Source organism: Ctenopharyngodon idella, chromosome 13 (genome assembly GCF_019924925.1).
Source record: "Ctenopharyngodon idella isolate HZGC_01 chromosome 13, HZGC01, whole genome shotgun sequence".
In the NCBI taxonomy this organism is placed as follows: domain Eukaryota; kingdom Metazoa; phylum Chordata; class Actinopteri; order Cypriniformes; family Xenocyprididae; genus Ctenopharyngodon; species Ctenopharyngodon idella.
This window is the reverse complement of record NC_067232.1, coordinates 27,931,109-27,954,626: the sequence shown is the minus strand read 5'-3', so window position 1 is coordinate 27,954,626 and position 23,518 is coordinate 27,931,109. Positions and strand designations below refer to the sequence as shown.

The 23,518-nt window shown below is 35.6% G+C and overlaps 1 protein-coding gene across 1 annotated transcript in view; it reads left to right on the top strand.

Moving 5' to 3' along the window:
• The window catches only part of mertka (c-mer proto-oncogene tyrosine kinase a), a 44,405-nt gene that overhangs the window by 13,918 nt on the left and 6,969 nt on the right, over positions 1–23,518 (top strand). Inside the window, exons 5-18 of the mRNA XM_051916676.1 lie at positions 1,881–1,967; positions 3,708–3,823; positions 4,039–4,222; positions 6,932–7,077; positions 15,815–15,950; positions 17,844–17,985; positions 19,920–20,008; positions 20,092–20,187; positions 20,265–20,345; positions 21,774–21,866; positions 22,021–22,139; positions 22,238–22,347; positions 22,666–22,825; positions 23,049–23,185. Of these exons, the coding sequence (XP_051772636.1) occupies positions 1,881–1,967; positions 3,708–3,823; positions 4,039–4,222; positions 6,932–7,077; positions 15,815–15,950; positions 17,844–17,985; positions 19,920–20,008; positions 20,092–20,187; positions 20,265–20,345; positions 21,774–21,866; positions 22,021–22,139; positions 22,238–22,347; positions 22,666–22,825; positions 23,049–23,185 (1,696 nt within the window). The remainder of the gene's footprint in view (positions 1–1,880; positions 1,968–3,707; positions 3,824–4,038; positions 4,223–6,931; positions 7,078–15,814; positions 15,951–17,843; positions 17,986–19,919; positions 20,009–20,091; positions 20,188–20,264; positions 20,346–21,773; positions 21,867–22,020; positions 22,140–22,237; positions 22,348–22,665; positions 22,826–23,048; positions 23,186–23,518) is intronic.

Here is a 23,518-nt window from a genome sequence, read left to right as displayed (position 1 = left end):
TCACGTGATCAGCTTTGGCCAATACTGAGCCGGCATTCGGACGTAAACACGGAAGCTTCACTGTGTTACTGCGTCACCTGCGTAAGGATAATGACAGGGAAGAGAAGAGATTGTTGAATAAAGTCATTATTTTTGTTTTGTTTTTGCACACAAAAAGTATTCTCGTCTCTTCATAACATTAAGGTTGAACCACTGCAGTCACATGACTGTTTTAACGATGTCTTTAGTACCTTTCTGAACTTCTGAAAGTGTCGGTCTATGGATGAGTCATATACCTCTTGGATTTCATCAAAAATATCTTAATTTGTGTTCTGAAGATGAACGAAGGTCTTACGGGTGTGGAACGACATGAGGGTGAGTAATTATCGACAGAAATTTCATTTTTGGGTGAACTAACCCTTTAATTGTGCAAATTTCACAGCCAAGATTGTAGACTGCTGTGGATGGTTTCCAGATCAGTTTCTAAATTTGTTGAACGACTTCATAATTTATGAGATGAAAGTCGAGTCAACGTTGACTAGTTGCTGATGACATGATTAATCAACAAACATGCCTGAGACTCGAACGCAGGTCGGCTTGTGCACAGCTATGGCATACGGCAGTGCTGCCCACAAGGCTATTGTCCTAACAGCTTATTTTTTATTGGTTCTTTTGTCTTAGGGTCTTTTATTTCTCACAGATTTCTGCTTGTTCTAAATCAGATACAGATAAAGTAGCACAGTAAAGTTTACATTTATATGAATGCATTAGTGAGAGAGAGATTGCATGTGTGAATTAATTCTACCTGGCAGCGTCTCTGCCTGATTTATACTCGACGCGTCCGCAAGCTCGCACCAAAAGTGATGTCATCGCGGCGTTGGCGGAAGTGCGCATTGAGTGCTCATTTCGCGTGGCAGTGTGCTCCGCATCCCGAAAATGCACGAATGTGAGGTGAATCTGGCCGAGCATGTGAGTCTCACCACACCGGCACCCAGTTTGCACGTCTGAATTAGTTGCTTACATTTACAAAATGTGCCTACAATACCAGAAATAATCCCCTTTAACGAAAATAAAGGTCCATGTTTAATAAAAATGTTCACAAAACTAAATGAAAATGTATATTTAGAAAATATTTAAGAGATCGTTAATTTAGTTGTATACATATTCTCATATCCATATATTTTGTTCTAATGTCACAAGTAATAATCTCAAGGTTTACTTGTCGGGTTTACTGGGTTTTACACGATTCTTTTTGCAGTGTGGTTTTGGTGAAGTGTAAGTTACTAGAATAAACATCGTCACATGTACCTTTCTTCTTCTCACCGCTGCTTCCTGCTGATTTAAAGAACAATTTCTCCCAGTCGCCCCCTGTCATTTCAAAGAATAGAACAACGGCGAGCGCGTCAAGTATAAACGTCTCGTCCGTTTGGGGAGATGCGCGCGCAGTCAGCGGAGGCTTAAATCCAGCTTTAATACTGAAGCTGCTGTGGGTTTTAGTTGCTAAAAAATATATGCTAGAACTTTTCAGTTTCTAAGCTATTTTGTTGATAAATCACAGAACAGTGTTGACACTACTGAATGATTCTGTGTGCACGCGATCAATTTTGAGCATCCAGATGGTATAATCAGACATCTCTCGGAGTATGCTTTTATTTGTCATTTTAACTGTTGGAAACATAGCGTAAAAGTGATTTTTTTTTTATATATAATAAAGTTACATTTTTCAAATAAGTAATGCAATCGCACTGACTCCAAACATTTGAACAATACTGTATAATTCTTAAGACCATGAGTAGTAATAATTGCCCCAATTGTCCCAAACAGGCTCCCATCTTCAATTGTTTTAGTATCTGCATATTAAACTGAGATCAAAAATTATAGAATTTTTTTCTTCTCTGCAGGTGTTGATGCTCCCACACAGTTCAGCTGTGAAGCTCACAACGAGAAGGGCCTCACAGTGTCCAGAGAAGCTCACATCAATATCAAAGGTTAGTAATGGAGGCTTCAGCCATTGATTAATTCAGTTTAATAATGCAGTTATTTGAGAGAGAGATTAAGTGTGTGAATTACCGGAGTCTGTGCATCTCTTCTAATAGCGAAACTGTAAGTTTATCTGCTTCAAGAACAGCAGCGTTATTACCTCGGTAGTGAGAAATATCATGTAGCTTTTAAGTTGTTAAACTATTTTACTGATAAAATCATCACATTTACATGCGATTGTCTGTCCATACTGTATGTGTGTGTGTTTGAGTGGGAGAGAATATGTGCTTTCCGTACATAATAAAACATAATTTGGTGGCAAAAAACATGAAAACACTTTGTCATTTTTATCCTATTGTTTACCATATTTATTTGATTGGTCAGTGTCGTTGCTGTTGTCGGCTGTAAGGACCTTTTGAAATAACTTAAATCATTCATGGAACTGTAAAGCGGTCAAGACCTGCCTGGAACTTCTTTAGCCGTGTTTCCCTTAGATCGTTCGTCAACCAATCAGATTCAAGCATTCAACAGCCCTGTAGTATAAATACTATTATAGTATAATTTTTATGCTGTAGTATTTTTAGATTTTAGTGTTAAGGTTTTTACTAAACCTTTTGTTATGTGTTTATTAGTTTTTTTCTGTTTAGCTATATTTATGTTGTTTTAGTTTTAGCTATTTCTTACTTCAACTTCAACTTATATTACTACAATAGTAGTAGGCAGCATTTTTAATTTTAATTTTTTTAAGTTTAAGTTCTTCATCTAATATTTATATTTTATTGTATTTCAGCTTTATTTCAATTAACGGAAGTGATTTTTAGTAGTTTGTTAATATTAAAGGATTAGTTCACTTGATCATTTACTCACCTCCATGTCATCCAAGATGTTCATGTCTTTCTTTCTTCAGTGGAAAAGAAATGAAGGTTTTTGAGGAAAATATTCCAGGATGTTTCTCCATATAGTGGACTTCACTGGGGTTCAACGGGTTGAAGGTCCAAATGTCAGTTTCAGTGCAGCTTCAAAGAGCTCTACACGATCCCAGACGAGGAATAAGAGTCTTATCTAGAGAAACCATCGAGCCATTTTCTAAAAAAAATAAATAAATAAAAATTATATACTTTTTTTAACCACAAATGCTCATCTTGCACTGCTCTGTGATGCTCCACGCATTACGTAATCATGTTGGAAAGGTCACGCGTGATGTAGGCGGAAGTACCGATCCAAGACAAAGTCAAGCGCACTTTACAAAAAAACGTAAAACAACGATGTCGGACGATTTTGAAGTTGGAGGAGAAAATGAGATGGAGTTTTTCGCCCTACCGCAGTACTTCCACCTACGTCACATATGACCTTTCCAACATGATTACGTAATGTGTGGCGCATCGCAGAGCAGTGTAAGACGAGCATTTGTGGTTAAAAAGTATATAATTATTTATTTTATTTTTTTAGAAATTGACTGATGGTATCTCTAGATAAGACTCTTATTCCTCGTCTGGGATCATGTAAAGCTCTTTGAAGCTGCACTGAAACTGACATTTGGACCTTCAACCCGTTGAACCCCAGTGAAGTCCACTATATGGAGAAAAATCCTGGAATGTTTTCCTCAAAAACCTTCATTTCTTTTCGACTGAAGAAAGAAAGACATGAACATCTTTGATGATATGGGGGTGAGTAATATCACTCTTAATATAAAGAAAAATATTACAAATGTCGTTTATGCCTCTAATTTTTGCTTGATGTTTTTCCAGAGCTTCCTGACAAAGTGTCAAAGGTCACAGTAGTAAAACGCGAGGCCAACAAACTCCTCTTGAGCTGGACTCCGGGACAGGATGGCTTCTCTCCTCTCAGCACATGCTACATCACGGTAAGAGGGACAAAATAAATGAACATTATCAAGGTTATTGTGTTGAAATGAATCCTCTGAGGAACATAGTGTTCAGTTCAGTGTCATTTCTTTTTTCTGTGATATTTTCCATCCATTTTAACTCACGCCAGGTTGAAATTGTAGTTCTGTTCGGTTGGTAAAGTAACACCGCTGAAAGCTTTGATTCAGATGATGTTGTTCATCATCTGTTGTAGGTTCGAGAACTCGGCCGTGAGCCGGGAAGTCCTACTGCCGTACACAAGACACAAGTGCCTCCGTTCCAGTATGAAATCAGCAACCTCAAAGCCATGACCTGGTACAACATGAGTGTGTCCTGCACCAATGAGATCGGGTCGTCACCGCCCAGCACTTGGGTCCAGAGCAACACCACAGAGGGCGGTGAGTCAGATTCCTGGACTTTCTGTGAATAAAACAACATTCCGATCCACTACCATTTGATAGACGTCAACTTCTTATGTGCACCAAGACTGCATTTTTTTGATCAATACAGTAAAAACAGTAAATTGTCAATTTTAAGTAATGTTTCCAATTTTAATATACTATAAAATGTAATTTATTCCTGTGATCAAAGCTGAATTTTCAGCATCATAACTCCAGTCTTCAGTGTCACATGATCCTTCAGAAATCTGAATAATATGCTGATTTGAACATTTCTGATTATTATCAATGTTGAAAACAGTTGTGCTGCTTCATATTTTTGCAGAAACCGTAATTCATCACATTATAAATGTCTTTACTGTCACTTTTGACCAATTTAATGTAGAGCTAAATGATTCTGGATCAATTGAGAATCACAATTTTTTGTTTAAAATAGAGATCATGATTCTGAACAGACAACTAAAAACAGTATATTTATAACATATTTAATTTGAATTAATTTATTTTTTTAAAAATCGGATTGAGTGGATGATTCAATGACTCACTCATAAAGACTTCACTTGTTTTATTACTGGATGAATCAGTGTTTTGGAAAAAATATCTTGAATGAATGTTTCAATGACAAAAACATTTTTTAACAGTCACTTGTCGCCACCTACTGGTGTAACGATGTAATTGATACAATCTCTATAGGCCAATTTGGAGCAGATACGTCACAGTTATGTCACTTGCAGCTGCACACGCATAGAGGTTGTTACAGAAAAATAGCAGTAACAAGTGAAGAAAAATAGGCAAAATCCACAGAATAAGAGAAAAATATTTTGTTGTACCTTTGGATGTCTGAATGCAAAAAAAATATATTTTTATAGAATACCGTCATTGAAGAAGCCCTTCTTAGTCTACTATTAAAGCATGAATTTGATGTAAACAGTAAGTCTACATAATATGCAGTTCATGGGGGACATACATATTTAAACCCATAACATTTTACATAGATAACTTTTAAACATAGCCTATAACATTTTTATCTCACAATTCTGACTTTTTTGCTTGCATTTGCGTATTTAGATCTCTCAGTTTGGACTTTATAACTCGCAATGAGTTTATATCCCAATTCTGAGGGGGAAGAAGTCAGAAAACTAGGATTTGCGAGAAAAAAGTCAGAATTGTGAGATATAAACTTGAAATTAACTTATTCCGTGGCTTCCACTGACTTTTACTGCAGAACTGTCATTTTCTGCCACCAGGTAGGCTCCGCCCACAAAAAAGTCAACACTGTTTGCAAACTTTCTTTATGAAGCATCAAGTTTCAATAGGTGATACTATAAACTTTTATCCCAGTACTTCTGTGATAAGGGGATCTTATTATAATATTACCGCTCCCCTTAATCTGCACGTTTCCACCCACAGTGCCGCTATTTTGTTTTCGCAAGCGACAACGGTGTACCAGTTCTAACACCATGGCAAAAGTTAGAGCAAAACATGCTAACTGTTCTGTCGTTGTCTGCACAGACGAGCACTGAACACTATTTAGAGTCTCGTTAGCTTGGATAGCCTGAAGTTGACCCTGGGAAGCTCGATTGCTAAAAAATTTAGCGTTTCTGTCCGAGCGATATTTTGGAAAAAATACTCACAGCATTTGATAGCAATCATAAACGTTAGCCTGGTGTGTATGACTCTGTTTGGCAAACAGGTACGCTATGTATAGTGGGAGTCCATACGGGTTTTGCACAAAAGATTAACATGACGGCACATGCTAGTCGATGAGTTGAATCAACTCCACAGCAACTACATAAATTTATCCACTAACCATTCAGAAACGTCTAAAAGTTGTAACTTCTTCCTGAGTCTCTCCATCAGTGTCGACTCCGGTTTGAACAATGTAAGGCTGAAAACTTTCGTCATTTTGGCTGCGTGAGATTCTCCAGCTTTGTTGTTGTTGAGCAACCGAAGCGTGAGCTGTTAAAGCTCCGCCCTCTTCTGGAAAGGGGGCCGGGAGCAGCAGCTCATTTGCATTTAAAGGGACACACACAAAAACGGCGTGTTTTTGCTCACACCCAAATTGGGGCAAATTTGACAAGCTATAATAAATGATCTGTGGGGGATTTTGAGCTGAAACTTCACAGACACATTCTGGGGATCTTATATTACATCTTGTGAAAAGGGGCATAATATGTCCCCTTTAAAGATTGATATGTTACATGATATTGCATGACATCACATGTCATCTTGGAAAGAAAAACTTTCAATTTTTATTATTTTTATTTTCAAATAACAAGTAAAAAATGATGTTAAAATCACATCTGTAATATTTCCAATTAGTCTGCACACTGGAAATAGAAGATGCAGTTGAGTGCAATATGAGGATACCATTTTGCTAATAAGAGAGAGACTAGAAGAGAATTCCTGTAGTATGTAATTATGTCTTTCATATCCAAGGGTTTTCCAAATGGAAGTGGGAGTGACCTGGCAGTTAGAAATGCTTTTTCTGTGGGGTGTGTCCCCAGGATTTCCTCTGTACTCCTAAAGGATCAGTTAAGGATATTTTTAGTCGCTGATAAGCATTTGTTATACCGTACTTCAAATGTAATACAATCTGAAATTGGTTTACTGCTTTTTTTGTTGGTTTCAAAGTAGTGCTGTGGTGTTTTGCATGTTGCTCAAGAGATTATGTATCTGAAATGAGTGTAATTTTATTTTTATTGTCAGTTCCATTGGAGGCCCCCCAAAACTTGACTGTTCATGTGAACAATTCCATGTTGATGATCCGATGGGAAGCTCCGCCCCCTGACAAGTTGAATGGAATCTTGCAAAGATATGAGGTCACTATTAAACACGGGACACGTACAAACAAGGTTAGCCATTGGGTTTGCCAATTGTTTTGTGTACTAACAAAATTGAATTTACTAAATTCTGTCTTTTCACTCACAACACTCTGGACATTTTCAATGCCTCTGTTTTTATTTAGAAATCAGCTGAAATTCTCTATAATCCCAAAGAAACTGCTGAATTTGTTAAATGATTGTTTTAAGATTCTCTCAAAGAATATGTTTGATATTGAAACTTTTTTATTCACTGTCAATATTTTAGGTTTAAACAATGAGTATATAAAGGTAACTGGTCACTGTTTCTTTGACGTTTTTACTATTTTTATTCACTTTTTGTGCAGTTCACTTAAATAGACTTGTGGTGCAAAAACATTTTTATTAGTATAAATATTCGTCTTAATATAAAACTGTATGCTTAATTATTCTTGCACAATAATTATTCCTGTTTTACTAAAGACATTTACACTTTCAGCTGGTGAAAATATTCACATAATTTCTTATATACTCTCGTTTACTCTGCTACAACCAGGGTTATTAACATTAACTAAAACTAAAAACATAAATGACTTAAACATTAACTGAAGTAAAATTAAATTTTAAAAACCTTAAATTTACATTTTCAGCTAGTTGCCAAGGATTTCTCGTTTTCATTTAGTTTAAGTTGAATTACTAAAATAACTAAAACTAAATAAACTAAAACTTAAAACTTAATAAAAACTATAGACATATTTACAAAAAATAAAAATGTTTTACAAAAATGAAAACAGAAAATTTAAAAATAAAATGAATTCCAAATATTAACAAAAACTATGATAGTATATCATTAATACTAAAATAACAGTAGTTACAACTGAAGTAAACATCCACACATCTGTTCTGTCTGTTCTGTTCAAAACCCCCTAAATACACTTTATAGCATCTTGATATCCTGTACGTCACCAATTATTTTTATTACTCAGTTTATCTACTTCTCCCAAGTTGCCCAGAGCATCGTTTTGGTCCGTATTGCTCTGATGACATGAGATTTTCACCAGCTGTGAGGAAATTGGCTAGAGCCATTAAAATAAAACAGCTGTTCTTGTTTCTAAGATGAAAGCAACAGTCTGAGATCATTAATTTTTAGTTTCCTTCGGCATGCCAGCCTGTTTGACTTCAGCTGTGTTATTGAATGCCCCTTAAGCGAATGTCTTTATCATTGCAGATCAGTTTGCAATGTGTGATATTCGCCAGTTTTAAAGTCGGCATGAAACAGAGTGAAACGGCTTTGCAAACAAGAACAAATGTAGGGTGGAACTTGATTTTGTCTGTGGGGAATTGATTGGATGGTTGTGGTTTGCTATTGGTGGATCTCATGTGAGTGACAGGTTGCCCCACCCTCAACATCAGAGAAGAGATGTCGCTGCAAGAGGGAGGGGAAGATATTTTTTATTCAAGATTACGAAAAAAACGATGTGCACGGATAAATCATTTATAATAAATAATGCAATATTCCATACAAAAATTAAGAATGGGCAATTTTGATTTCATGGTGACTTTAAAGGAGAATTCAAAGGAAGCTTGTTTTCGCCATGAAATAAAAAATGAAAAAGGTAATTGCGACTTTTAATCTCAATTCTGACTTTTTTTCCTCAGATTTGCGAGATATAAAGTCAGAATTACGAGTTAGAAAGTCAGAATTGCGAGATATAAAGTCAGAATTGTGAGTTATAAAGTCAGAATTGCGTGATATAAAGTCAGAATTGCGAGTTATAAAGTCAGAATTGCGAGATATAAAGTCAGAATTGCGAGTTATAAAGTCAGAATTGCGAGATATAAAGTCAGAATTGCGAGATATAAAGTCAGAATTGCGAGTTATAAAGTCAGAATTGCGAGATATAAAGTCAGAATTGCGAGTTATAAAGTCAGAATTGCGAGATATAAAGTCAGAATTGCGAGATATAAAGTCAGAATTGCGTGATATAAAGTCAGAATTGCGAGATATAAAGTCAGAATTGCGAGTTATAAAGTCAGAATTGCGAGATATAAAGTCAGAATTGCGAGATATAAAGTCAGAATTGCGAGTTATAAAGTCAGAATTGCGAGATATAAAGTCAGAATTGCGAGTTATAAAGTCAGAATTGCGAGATATAAAGTCAGAATTGCGAGTTATAAAGTCAGAATTGCGAGATATAAAGTCAGAATTGCGAGTTATAAAGTCAGAATTGCGAGATATAAAGTCAGAATTGCGAGATATCAAGTCAGAATTGCGAGTTATAAAGTCAGAATTGCGTGATATAAAGTCAGAATTGCGAGATATAAAGTCAGAATTGCGAGATATAAAGTCAGAATTGTGAGTTATAAAGTCAGAATTGCGTGATATAAAGTCAGAATTGCGTGATATAAAGTCAGAATTGCGAGATATAAAGTCAGAATTGCGAGTTATAAAGTCAGAATTGCGAGATATAAAGTCAGAATTGTGAGATATAAAGTCAGAATTGCGAGGTATAAAGTCGCAATTACCTTTTTTATTATTATTATTCAGTGGCAGAAACGAGCTTCCATAGAATTTTCCACCACAAGTGCAATTAGAAAAAATAATGAATTTTAATAAAACATACTTTAAACACAAATTAGGTTGCAAGTGCCACTAGAATAAATATTTTTCGAAGTCAAGTGTGTAACAACAAGGGAAAAAAGCATCATGTGTAAAGCAATTTCATTTGTTTCTTTCTTTGAAAATTGTATTTGTTCTACTGTTTGTTATTTGCATCTTTGTTCTTATTTTTAATGACAAAGATAAACTAACAAAAAGAACTATTATTATATAGTATATAAAAGAATTGGAAGAAAAGATGCATCGAGAAACACTTTATTATTGAATACGTTGCCCTCTGAATCATAATGGAATCGTGAGGCAAGTGAAAATTCGCACCTCTGACAGCTGCACTTGTTTAGTTGCAAAGTCATTAGGAAGTCCTTAGCATGATCGCTGTTAAAATAAACGGAGGATGTTCCTATAGTCTGTCACCTCTGAATGCCCTGTGTGGCCAGTGACTGATCATATGGGAGTGGTTTAGTAACAGCATGGCATTTATTTCTCTTCTGGCATAATGGTGTACTTCCTGTTTCTGTGCTAGTCACAGGAAACTGACAGTGTGTGGAGAAGTCATTTGTTATTGTCTGTCTGTCGTGACTCACCACTGAGTGACCTGGCATTCATGACAACACATCAATGGCTGCGATTAACAGTCTGTTGTATTCTATAGCCGTGACTGATCTGTGTGATCCATTACTGTGATCTATGTGAAAACAACAGTAACTGGAAGTGACTGTCATGCATTTTCACTCACAGCTGGCCTTGGACCGACACCTGTTGCTCTCCCTCAACAAAATGACCTTGTAATTCATCGAGTAACAATTGCTCATGGACTATAGTGAATTAAAAGGGTTTTTTGGCAAACACTTTATCACGGCACATATAAGTGTTATATTTTTTATATTACTATTTAGGTTTAATTTATTTTTATTTTTATTTCAGTTTTAGTTTTTATTTGTTTCCCGTTAGAAAATTTAGTGTTTCAGCGTATTTCAGGCAACATTTCTAATTTTCATTTAGTTTAAGTTTTTCATTTAACATTTTATTTCATTTTAGCTTTATTTCAATTAACAAAAATGTTTTTAATAGTTTTATTTTTCTACAGGGTCATATTTCTCACATACACATTTTTCTTAATGGCTTTATTTTCTTTGTCTATTTTCTGCATTGTAACCATTCTTATCATACATTATATTTTAATTTATTTGATTTTTTTTTTTTTTTTCCAATTTATTTTAAGATGTCCTTTAATGCCTTCATCATGACGTCAAGTCTAGACAAGAAAAAGCCTTCTTGCATAAAACAGTCTGTGGCAATTCTAATGCAGTTACTGCAATAGTTACTGGAATAGTTAAATTAATATTTAAATAACAAAGTCATTGCATCACATGTACATTTACAAATATAGCTGTGAGCAGGGGTTCAGTCTCTGTAAGGTTTATAAGCACATGTGTAAAAAGGTATAATGTTTTAATTAGCAAGCCTGTAACCATTATGATCATAGATGGAAAAGACCATTTACAGCCAATACCGGCAATTTACCATAGGAAATACACTATATTGCCAAAAGTTTTGGGATGCCTGCCTTTACGTGCACATGAACTTTAATGACATCTCATTCTTAATCCATAGGGTTTAATATGGAGTTGGCCCACCCTTTGCAGCTATAACAGCTTCAACTCTTCTGGGAAGGCTTTCCACAAGGTTTAGGAGTGTGTTTATGGGAACTTTTGACCATTCTTCTGGAAACGCATTTGTGAGGTCAGGCACTGATGTTGGCGAGAAGGCCTGGCTCACAGTCTCCACTCTAATTCATCCCAAAGGTGTTTTATCGGGTTGAGGTGCAGGCCAGTCAAGTTCCTCCACACCAAACTCGCTCATCCATGTCTTTATGGACCTTGCTTTGTGCACTGGTGCGCAGTCATGTTGGAACAGGAAGGGGCCGTCCCCAAACTGTTCCCACAAAGTTGGGAGCATGAAATTGTCCAAAATGTCTTGGTATGCTGAAGCATTAAGACTTCCTTTCACTGGAACTAAGGGTTCAAGCCCAACCCCTGAAAAACAACCCCACACCATAATCCCCCCTCCACCAAACTTTACACTTGGCACAATGCAGTCAGAACACGTCTCCACTGCTCTAGAGTCCAGTGTTGTCGTGCTTTACACCACTGCATCGGCGCTTTGCATTGCACTTGGTGATGTAAGGCTTGGATGCAGCTGCTCGGCCATGGAAACCCATTCAATGAAGCTCTCTACGCACTGTTCTTGAGCTAATCTGAAGGCCACATAAAGTTTGGAGGTCTGTAGCTATTGACTCTGCAGAAAGTTGGCAACTTCTGCGCCTTAGCACGCGCTGACCCCGCTCTGTGATTTTACGTGGCCTACCACTTCGTGGCTGAGTTGATGTTGTTCCCAGTTGCTTCCACTTTGTTATGATACCACTAACAGTTGACCATGGAATATTTAGTGGTGAGGGAATTTCATGAATGGACTTATTGCACAGGTGGCAACCTATCACGGTACCACGCTTAAATTCACTGAGCTCCTGAGAGCGACCCATTCTTTCACAAATGTTTGTAGAAGCAGTCTGCATGCCTAGTGCTTGATTTTATACACCTGTGGCCATGGAAGTGATTGGAACACCTGAATTCAATAATTTGGAGGGGTGTCCCAATACTTTTGGCAATATAGTGTATATGGTTTATAAAGCTTTTTAATGGTTATCGAGGTTGAGCCCAAAACCTAGGACTAGTTCGCCAAAGTTGGTTTTTGAAATCTCCAATTTTAACGAATGTTTTGATGGACAGCGGCGGTCCTAGAGGTAAAGTTGCTCAGAATGAGAAGTTGTACCATGTGCTGCGAATGTTGTGGGTGTGTGCGAAAAATCACGCGATACACAATCCTTTACACACGTGAAAAGCATGAAGGCGTCCCCCGGTGGCCGATTTCTTTCGAATTTCTCACAGGCCTCTAGGGCCATGAGTCAAACAGGCCCAGCGAGTTTCATTCTGATTGGCCTCCTTTAACCTTATCTGATAGCTGCTCAAATTTCATTGGCCGATGGCGGACATTTTTTTGAGATGCGTCAATGGCACCTCGGACAAAGACTCTGCATGCCAATTTTTTTTCTTGTTATAGCACCACCAAGTGGTCAGTCGCCACATTCTTTTTCACGCAATCACAGAATGAGCTCTTACACGTGTGCTGAGTTTGGGTGAAAATATCTCATTCCGTTCACGAGTTATAGCCATTTTAGTAAAAGTGGCTCCACCCACTTCAAACGTTTTGGCGCCCCTTAGAGACCGTAAATCGAAATTTCAACTTTTTTTTGATAATTATTAACTCCAGAGAATCTTGTTGCACTGGTTTGATTCCAATCGGACCAAAAACCTAGGACTAGTTCGCAAAAGTAGTTTTTCCAAAAATACTCCAAAATTTCACCGACGACGAGCGAATCCAACGATATAAGACACTTGCCTACGCCTAATGGTTTAGGAGTTATGAGAGATTTTCTACTTTTGACCGCTGTAGCGCCCCCGTCAGGCCGATCAGGGCGAGTCTTGGTGCTGTTGTAGAGGGTGTGAGTACTACCAGCCCTCAAAGTTTCAAGTCTCTACGACTTGTGGTTTGGTCTGTCCAATCACTTTTAGTGGAGAATGCTGATCCTTGTAAATTCTTACAATTACAAAAGGGTTTCAGCGCAACCTCTAATAATGGTAGCTGGGAATATACATTGATTGCTAAACCCTTGAAGAAGTCCAAATAAATATACACTTCAGATCCTTAGATGATCGAGACAGTACTGCGTTGCAGGAGGTCAGTCTCTGGAGAGCTGGCATGTTTGAAAAACATGTTGTTTTAAGCTTGGGTTGAATATAACTGCTGAGTTGGCTTTTCTGACCGTAATCCGAGGGTTCCTTCAACAAATGGAGGGCAAGGGTTGAAAAACTTCAGGACCAGTAAAAAACAGGAAGCTATTATGTGAGCTAGACAACCAGAAGTGGCTTATAACAGTGGCTGGGCAGGATTAGGGTTTATTTTTCTTTCTAGCATCTAACCTTAATGTATTGTGTTGATCCTCATGCACGGTCAACAGGAACGGTTTAGTAGATAAACATGCAAGTATTACAATAATTATTAATTATGATAATCTTTAAAAAGTCCATCTTAAAACACCTGGAGGAGATGCAGGTGTATGGTTTAAAAACCATAAACCACTTACATGCAGAAATGAATTGCACGCACCCTAAATAACCTAAACTGCCCACAAATACTTCTCAGGGCCCCTAGAACGAATCACTTCTTGTTTCGAGAACAGAAGATGGAGTTTTTCATGTCAAATACCATGTGAAGACTCACTGACTCCGTTTAAGTGTAAGTGTCAGCATGTCTGATATATTGGAAACAGAAGTGACAACTTTACGCAACCAGCACATGGATGTCACATGCGTCTTTGTGTTAACCTGAACCTCCCCATGTCCTCATGCTCACCACTCATGAATCAACAAAAAACAGCTTCTCTTTTTCATCCAGCCTTTGTTTTGTTTTTACACTGTTGATTTCACACACAAGGATTTTCTTTTTTGCAATGATAAACTATATTTCCATAATACATTTTTTTTTTTTTTTTTTAAAGATGCCCTTTTTCAAAGTTTTGGGCTCTACTAGAATAGGTTTTCATGCTTGAATATTCAATAAACACATTATTTTTCACATATTGTACATTGTTGCAGCTCCTCCCTTCTCAGCCTGTCAGTAACGCTCTGTTGGCCCTGTCCCAAATGGCACACTTTATATGCACTTTCGGACTTGTGGACTTACAATGGCTGCCGCATACGCGTGTCCGTTGAGACCATAGGGTGTCCCTGTTGTCATTTTAGGTTTCAGAAGGGTGCTCATGAGCGCCCCCTTTGCGGTCGATATGCGCCCACGATGCACACTTTTGCCGAGCCCGCACTGAAGCGTGCTCCACAGCAGACTTCTTCCTGACAGTCATAGCGCCGTTACGTCAGTGCGAAGACCGTGAGTGTTTAGTGTGCCATTTGGGACAGCGCCATTTAGTACCTGTCTCTATGAAGCCCCTCCTTCTGAAAAGCACAATGTGCTCTGATTGGTTGGCTGGACCAGTGAGTTTTGATTGGGAAATATCCCGCCTCTTACCATAACCAATGTTGGGAAAAGTTACTTTTAAAAGTAATGCATTACAATATTGCGTTACTCCCTAAAAAAGTAACTAATTGCGTTACTTAGTTACTTTTTATGGAAAGTAATGTGTTACATTACTTTTGCATTACTTTTTCTCATCTGGGCTATTTGTTGCCGTTTGTTTTTATAACAACAAAAAAAGTTTTATTTTTGTCAAATGTTAAGGCTGAACAATCCTCAGGCTGAAGGAAATGCAAATTCACACCTGTACAGTAGAGGGCGCAGCTCCTTGCGTTACTTATTTGAAAAAGTAACTCAGATATTTTGTTGCAAATTTAAAAGTAATGTTACTTTACTAGTTACTTGAAAAAAGTAATCTGATTACGTAACTCGCATTACTTGTAATGCGTTACCCCCCACACTGACCATAACTGCGAGCAGGGTTGCCAGGTTTTCCCAACAAAACCCGCCCAATTGCTACTCAAAACTAGCCCAATCGCATTCCAGGGGGTCTTCCCCTGTAAAAAAAGCATTCCGGGGGGTAAAATTCGCATTTTTGGCTGGGTTCTCCTGGTAAAATTCAAATTCCAGAGGCTAAATATCACGTTATTTGGGGTCCCTTCAACCCGCGGGTTGTTTAAACCCACGGCAACAGTGTAAAAGTAGCCTAATTCTGCGGGAAAACCGCAGACTTGGCAACACTGACCATGAGTTTCAACACACTACTAACTAACTCAACCAGGCCCCGCCCTTTTTTTTGTGTATACCTTGGGCAGGAATTATTTAAATGAGGAATATTGTGATGCGTTCATTCCCGGAAGAAAACTCAAGACTGCAGTGGAAGCGTTTTAGGGAGTTCCCGTTTGAGGGACTTTGGAAACCTTTTTTATGCTCAAATGGCAACATTACACATTAAAGAAAGATGAATATGTTAAAAAGCATAATAGGACCCGTTTAAGACCCTTACTATACCTGCTTGGATTATTCTATGCTAATCTCATTTTGTTCTATGGGTAAATCTGTGTGAATATGTGTGTGTTTCAGATTCACAGTATCACCACAGAGGCCGCAGTGACCCTGCAGGTGTTCAACACCACATACAGTGTTGAGGTCGTGGCCTGCACGCAGAGCGGCTGTGGGACCCAAAGGTCGCGCCACTGGCTCTTTATACCAGACGCTGGTGAGCAGATGCAAGGACATTCCTCTGGGTTTTACCATTAGTGAGATGTAATGAAATATTGCAATGCTGTGACACTGCAAGAATAAAAAGTTATTGATGTTTACCTGTCTTTGAAGTATTTGGTTATGCTTTTGCTTTGTTTTGTTTTGTTTGTGTTAATGCTTTCGGGAATACTAGTCAAACCATTAATTAGGTGGACAAAAATATTTGTATAATGACTGCTAAACTGTGTAAATGACATAGACAGTCAAAGACAGTCACAAAATAGTCTTTTCAACCACACAGTATCATTATTTCTGTTAGAATAATTCAAATGATCACAGAAGTACTGGGATAAATGTTTATAGTTCGGATATAAACATTGACAGTAGCGATCAAGTTACTTGATGCTTCAAATAAAGATTGTATCAATTACATCGTTACACCAGTAGGTGGCAACAAGAGTAACTGTTAAAAATGTATTTGTCATTGAATTATTCACTCAAGAGATTTGTTCAAAAACGCTGATTCATTTGGTAATGAAACAAGTAAAGTCTTTGAGTGAGTCATTGAATCATTCATTCAAATAAATTATATTATCAAAATATTTTTTAAATAGACTGCAGCAATTAAAATTTTGTCTGAGCCTCTAGTAAATTACATGTTGTTTTGTTAAGTTGTCTATTCAGAATCGTGGAAGAATCGTGATTTAATTTTGAACTAAAAATCTTGATTGTCAATTTATCCAGAATCATGCAGCTTTAATGTAACACGTCCTCTGTTTATTTATTTATTTATTATATATTATTTCAACTTAATTTCAATTGTATTTGATTTGTATATTATTTATTTGTTTATTTAGGAGGTCTTTTAACCCTCTGGTGCTCTTCGCGTGTCTGTTAAAAATGACCGATTTTATTTATTTATATGAAATGAATGTACTATATTTTAGTTTGATAATGTTTTTTATTTAATATTTTGTATTTTTAGGGGATTTTATGGTACTAAATTATATTTACGCCATGGTTATAATCCATTTGATTTGATCTCTTTTCAAAGACGACACTTGACAGATTATTACTTAAGTAAAAAAGTTTTAAAAAGTTCACTTAAAAACTTAAAGAATTTTGTTTATTGTTATGAAAAATGCACAAAAATACTATTTTCAATTTTTATATGAAATATATTTTTAAAAACACTTTTTACTCTAAAACTGAAAGGAAATCAAAGCCATAAATCTAAATAAGTTGTGCTCCAAATTTGAGCTTGATATCTCAAAAAATGAGCTTTCAGTAAGATTTTGTTTGAGCGCAGTACCAAAAGTTTCCAGTAGATGAAATTTTTTCCCATTAATTTCCAATGTGCTCATTTTTGTCTGCGAGGAGCACAAGTGTGACTATTTTTTTCAGGACCATTTAACCTTTTCGAATCATGTCCATGATTTTTGTATGTGTTTACACAGCAAATGTAAAAACATTTACCAAGTTTCGTACCATTCCGATTCAAAAAAAAAACAAAACGTAAAATTTTTCAATCAAAAATGACTGAAGAGCACCAGAGGGTTAAGTAATTACCATCCTAAAAATGTAGCCCAATGAATTTCCTGGAATCATTTTTAATGAAATATATTTTTGATATTTAAAGTCAGGAGGGATATTTGAACCAAACGCTTACGAAGTTAAAACACTCTTGTGTGATCTCAACATTTTGGACAACCAAAGAGAGTCATGAACAAAACTCAAGCTGTTGAACTGAACTCTGGGCTAAAATCCCATTAGTGAGATAATATTATTACTACTACATTGTCCATTACACTGAGGATGTTTAGTATTCTGCTGACCTTTGTTAAAAGTACATATGCCAGTGTTATTGTTTATGCTGTTGTTTATACATGCACGTGTGTTTTGCTTTCAGAATCGCTCGAATCTCCATCCTCGACGCCAGTTTCCAATCGTTCCGACTCTGTGTACATTGTGCTTGGAGTGGTTTGCGGGTTCTGTCTGTTGATGATAGTGTTGTTTGGCATGGTGTGGTTGCGCAGTCACACTTTTTTGCTGTAAGTTTTTTTTTTTTTTTGTCATTTCTTCTTTTTTTTTTTTTTTTTTCAGTCAACATTCAAGTAAACCAGGGGGATTTTGATTTCAAGTTCCTGTTCTTCATTTATTAGTCATGTTATTCCAAAGAAAAAAGACTTTTCTTTTCACCTGACGTCATAATATTAGCATCATGATAAAATAGCCGTTTAATATGGAAGCTTGTTTCCATCACGGAATAAAACATAAAAAAAGGTAACTGACTTTTTAGCTCACAATTCTGACTTCTTCGTTTATATCTTACAATTCTTACAAAAGTTTCTCTCTCAAATTTCTGAGAAAAAAGTCAGAATTGCGAGGTATAAACTCACATATTGAGAATTAATTTTTCTCAGAATTGCAAAAAGTCTTTTTTTTCTGTTTCTTTGCATTGCAAATGTTATTTAATTTACATTTCACAGTCATTTAGCACTTTCACTTTGTATTTCATTGCTGTAATTGTTGTTAAATCTCACTGTGCTGTGTGATTTTCAGATGCCTTTTCATTCTAAGACCATATCTGAAAAACAACGGCTATTTTAGGGACCAGAGTATGTTCATCTTAATGTACTTGGGACAAGAAATTGAAGGCTTCAGGAAAGAAAAGTAGGGGGAAGGTTGCAGTGCTTGGTCTGTAAAAACAGCACGTCTTCTTAGTAAAACAAAATTAGGGAGTACAGAGTTGGCCAAAGCAGTTCTTCAAATTAGCTCTGGTTGCTTGCAAGTGAGACTAACAACAACATCCCGTTTTCATCATTCTCTGGATTCCTTGAACAGCCTCTGGCTGACTTTACTGATATTGTGCAGTGGGGGTTGTGGTAGCTTTGCGGTTAAAGATCCACTAAGTTACTAACCAAAAGTTAACAGTTCAAAGACCTTTTTCAGGACTCCAGACTGCATCTAAATTTATGGAAGCTTGTTTCCGCCAATAAATAAATAATAAAAAAGGTAATTGCAACTTTTTATCTCACATTTCTGATTGTGAGATATAAACTCAATTGCAAGTTATAAAGTTAGAATTGCGAGAGATAAAGTCAGACCAAAGGTGACAGGGGTAGCACACTTTTCCAAGAAGTAATAGCTTCAGAGAACTCCAAAAGTGGGCAGTGCCTCCAAAAGGGGCGGAGTCTCCACATGCAAAGACTTTCGCTGACTTGCTTTTCAAAATAAAGTTTCTCCACTGATCTGACAACCTGACAAAGTGTCTGTCCCTACAGCGTGAATTGGCCTGTACATGCATTGATTATAATTAGATTTAGGCAATATTGCAATTAAACTTCACCTCACACAAACACAATATGCGATACAATTGCTGTAAAACGTGGCGTATGCCCATTTTAATCGCAATAAACAGGCATGTAAACACTTTAATCGCATCTATTCCGCTCTGACCAAACATAGTCGATGTCTAGTTAAAGGTAAACATTCATAATAGTGTTTTGTTGTAATAATTAATATTCATCCCACTTCAGGGTATTTCTGTTTTTAAAAGGAGGCAAAATAATGAAACTAGGAAGAAATGCTTCAGTTTACCACTAAAGTGCATTTAATTTCTATTGCACTTTAGGACCCAGTCATTTTTTGCTACTCCTTTGCTGAAAAGACCAGCATGAAGTTTCATAGTTTTTGCTTGTTAGTACTGGTTTTGTGCTGATATAGCTGGCTGATTTACATTAAGCAACTAGCACAAGAGGACCAAGGAGTTCCTGCTAGTTCAGGGTCAGCTGTATCAACAGATTTACTGCAACTTAATGTCAGCTTTTCAGCCTGAAACTTCATGAAATTGAGTATTACAGTTAGGAATTAGTAATATGTTATGGGAAAATGTACAAATTGTAACTCTAAATGAATGATTTTTGTTTGTGTTCTGTGTGGCCCTTATGTTTATGTATAAATATGTCACTGGCGCCCTCTACAGGTGTTTGTTTGGTGCTGATGACAAAATCACTCCTAAAGTCGAGTTCAGACCTCAGAGATCCTACAACCGCTCAGCCATCGAAATCACACGTATGTCATACATTATTAGCGTTTTTTTTCTACCAAAAACTTGAAGACTTAAAGAATTATAAAGCATTTCTTCTTTGTTTTAGTTGCCAGTCTGGGCATTAGCAGCGAGCTTCAGGCCAAACTCCAGGACGTGATGATCTTAAGGAACCTGCTGTCCATCGGTAAAGTCCTCGGAGAAGGTGAGGACATGTTCTGGTCTGGCATTGTGTTGCAGCTCATGTCAGATGGTTTTAATGACCTAACGTCTCTTCTTTAGGTGAGTTTGGATCTGTGATGGAGGGATATCTCAGACAGCCTGATGGAGCCTCTGAAAAAGTTGCTGTGAAGACCATGAAATGTAAGTTTTTAATTTAAAAAATGAAATGATTTTAGTTTGCATATTTCAGATTAAGATCATGAAGGTGGATTTTTAAGTATTTAATTTAAAATTAGTTATTTTTTATTTTAAAAAGCATTGCATTTACTTATTATTATTATTATTATTATTATTATTATTAATAATACAAATATTTAAGTTTTACATATTTAAAATTATTTTGAAAAAATTACTACATTTATTATTATTACTATGATTATATTTAGTTTTATTAAATTGTAAAAAAATAATTTTTTTTATTTATTAATTATTATTGTAATTATTTAAAACAGTTAAGTTAAATATTTTATTTAAAATTATTTTGAAAAGGTATTGCATTTATAATTATTATAACTATTTATTTATTTATTTATTTATATTCAATTTTTACATTTTATTTATTGTTATCATTAAAAATGTATTACATAATTTATTTAAAAAAATAATTTTTAATTATTTATTTATTAATTATTATTATTATTATTATTTTGAAAAAGTATTGAATTTATAATATTACTATTTATTTTTATTCCATTTTAAAAAGTATTAGATTTTTATTTATTGTCATTATTAAAAATATTTAAGTTTTACATAATTTATGTAAAATTATTTTGAAAAAATATTTATTATTATTATTGAAATGTTTTATGTTAATTTATTTTAAATTATTTTGAAAAAGTATTGCATTTATAACATTTTTATTTAATATTTATTTATTTTTATCCAATTTTAAAAAGTATTAGATTTTTATTTACTGTTATTAATACAAATATTTAAGTTTTACATAATTTATTTAAAATTATTTTGAAAAGATATTACATTTTTATTTATTATTACTATTATTTAAAAATATTTTAAGTTAATCTATTTGAAATTATTTTGAAAAAGTATTGCATTTATAATTATTATTACTATTACTATTTATTTATTTTATTCAATTTTAAAAAGTATTGCATTTTTATTTATTGTTATTATTAAAAATATTTAAATTTTACATAATTTATTTAAAATTATTTTGAAAAAGTATTACATTTATTAATATTAATATTAATCTTATTTTATTTTTAAAAAAGTACCACATATTTTATTTATTAATTATTTTTATTAAGTTTTTTTTTTTTTTTTTCCCTCTGGGAAAAAAGTATTAAATTTATTATAAGTAGTTTTATTTTATTATTGCATGTATTAATTTTTTTACTGTTTTCGTTGTTTCCATATTTGCACCCAAAGATTTTGTTTTTTAGTTTGGTTTTCATTTTTTTCCATTTTTAACTAATCTCACAGCTATAGATCTTTATAATGGTCTGCAAAGGCCTTAAACGTATGTTTTATGTGATATCTGTATAGATAGGCCAAGAAGAGAATATAATAAAATATATGAAATAAATGATTAATTTCTGCCTCTTTCAGTGGATAACTTCTCCCAGAGAGAGATTGAAGAGTTTCTGAATGAAGCTGCTTGCATGAAGGATTTTAACCATCCTAACGTCATCAGACTCTTGGGTAAGAAACATGCCTGACACCTGCATTACTGAACACACTAGAAATACTCAAATAGAGATAAAACATTTTGATATTAATATGCATAAGTGTGTTAAATCCATAATATGTTCAGGACAAAAGCATACCCCTCAATCATGTTGATTTGTTCACGCAGGTGTTTGTTTAGAAGTGGGCTCAGGACACTTTCCTAAACCAATGGTCGTGCTCCCTTTCATGAAGTACGGAGACTTGCATAGTTTCCTCCTTCGCTCACGTCTCGGGGAAGATCCTGTGGTAAGATGCCAAATAAGCAGCATTAATATTTGTCTGCATGCATGAGCCAAACTGTGAGGTTATCATGGGTCTAACAGGAAGCTGTGTTGTATTTCCAGTTTCTCCCTACACAGATGCTCCTGAAGTTCATGATTGACATCGCTCTGGGAATGGAGTATCTCAGCAACAGAAACTTCCTACACCGGGACCTGGCAGCACGCAACTGCATGTATGTGTCCTGAACAATAGAAATGTTTCTTGAGCATCAAATCATCATATTAGAATGATTTCTGAAGGATCATGTGACACTGAAGACTGGAGTAATGATGCTGAAAATTCAGCTTTGATCACAGAAATAAATTACAGTTTAACATATATTCACATAAAAAACACTTATTATAAATTGTAAAAATATTTAATAATTTTTACTGTATTTTTGGTGAGCAGAAGAGACTTCTTTCACAAGAAGTCTCTTCTTTCTTTTTTATTACTGTTTATTTGAAGTCTCAGTGTTTGTTACAATAAATTTACATTGTTATTTCATCAGGTTGCGTGACGACTTGAGCGTGTGTGTTGCTGATTTTGGTCTGTCGAAGAAAATCTACAGCGGTGACTATTACAGACAGGGCCGGATAGCCAAGATGCCAGTCAAATGGATCGCAGTCGAAAGCCTCGCTGACCGAGTCTTCACAGTGAAAAGTGATGTGGTAAGAACGGTCAATTAATCAAATTCATCAGAGGTTTTCTGCTGTTTTTAGTCTCTACAGTTGCTCAGATAACATTGTAGTTCCTTTTATTTAACATAAACAAAGTTCTTTGGTACAGGATATGGCACAGACTTCATCATTGATGATCTTTAGACCATAGTCAGGGATTTTGGTGGTTGATATTCAGTTGATAATGTTTATTATCTGTTAATGTCTCGTTTAGTGGGCATTTGGAGTGACCATGTGGGAAATAGCCACTCGAGGCATGACCCCATACCCTGGAGTACAAAACCATGAGATTTACGATTATCTCCTTGATGGAAACCGACTGAAACAACCGAACGACTGTCTTGATGAACTGTGAGTTTTAAAAATGTGTCTTTAAAGGGATAGTTCACCCAAAAATGAAAATTTGATGTTTATCTGCTTACCCCCAGGGCATCCAAGATGTAGGTGACTTTGTTTCTTCAGTTGAACACAAATTATGATTTTTAACTCCAACCGTTAATGCATGTCAATGGGAACTCCATCTATAAGAGTCAAAAAAACACGCACAGACAAATCCAAATTAAACCCTGCGGCTCGTGACGACACATTGATGTCCTAAGACACGAAACGATCAGTTTGTGCGAGAAACCGAACAGTATTTATATAATTTTTTACCTCTAAAACACCACTATGTCCAACTGCCTT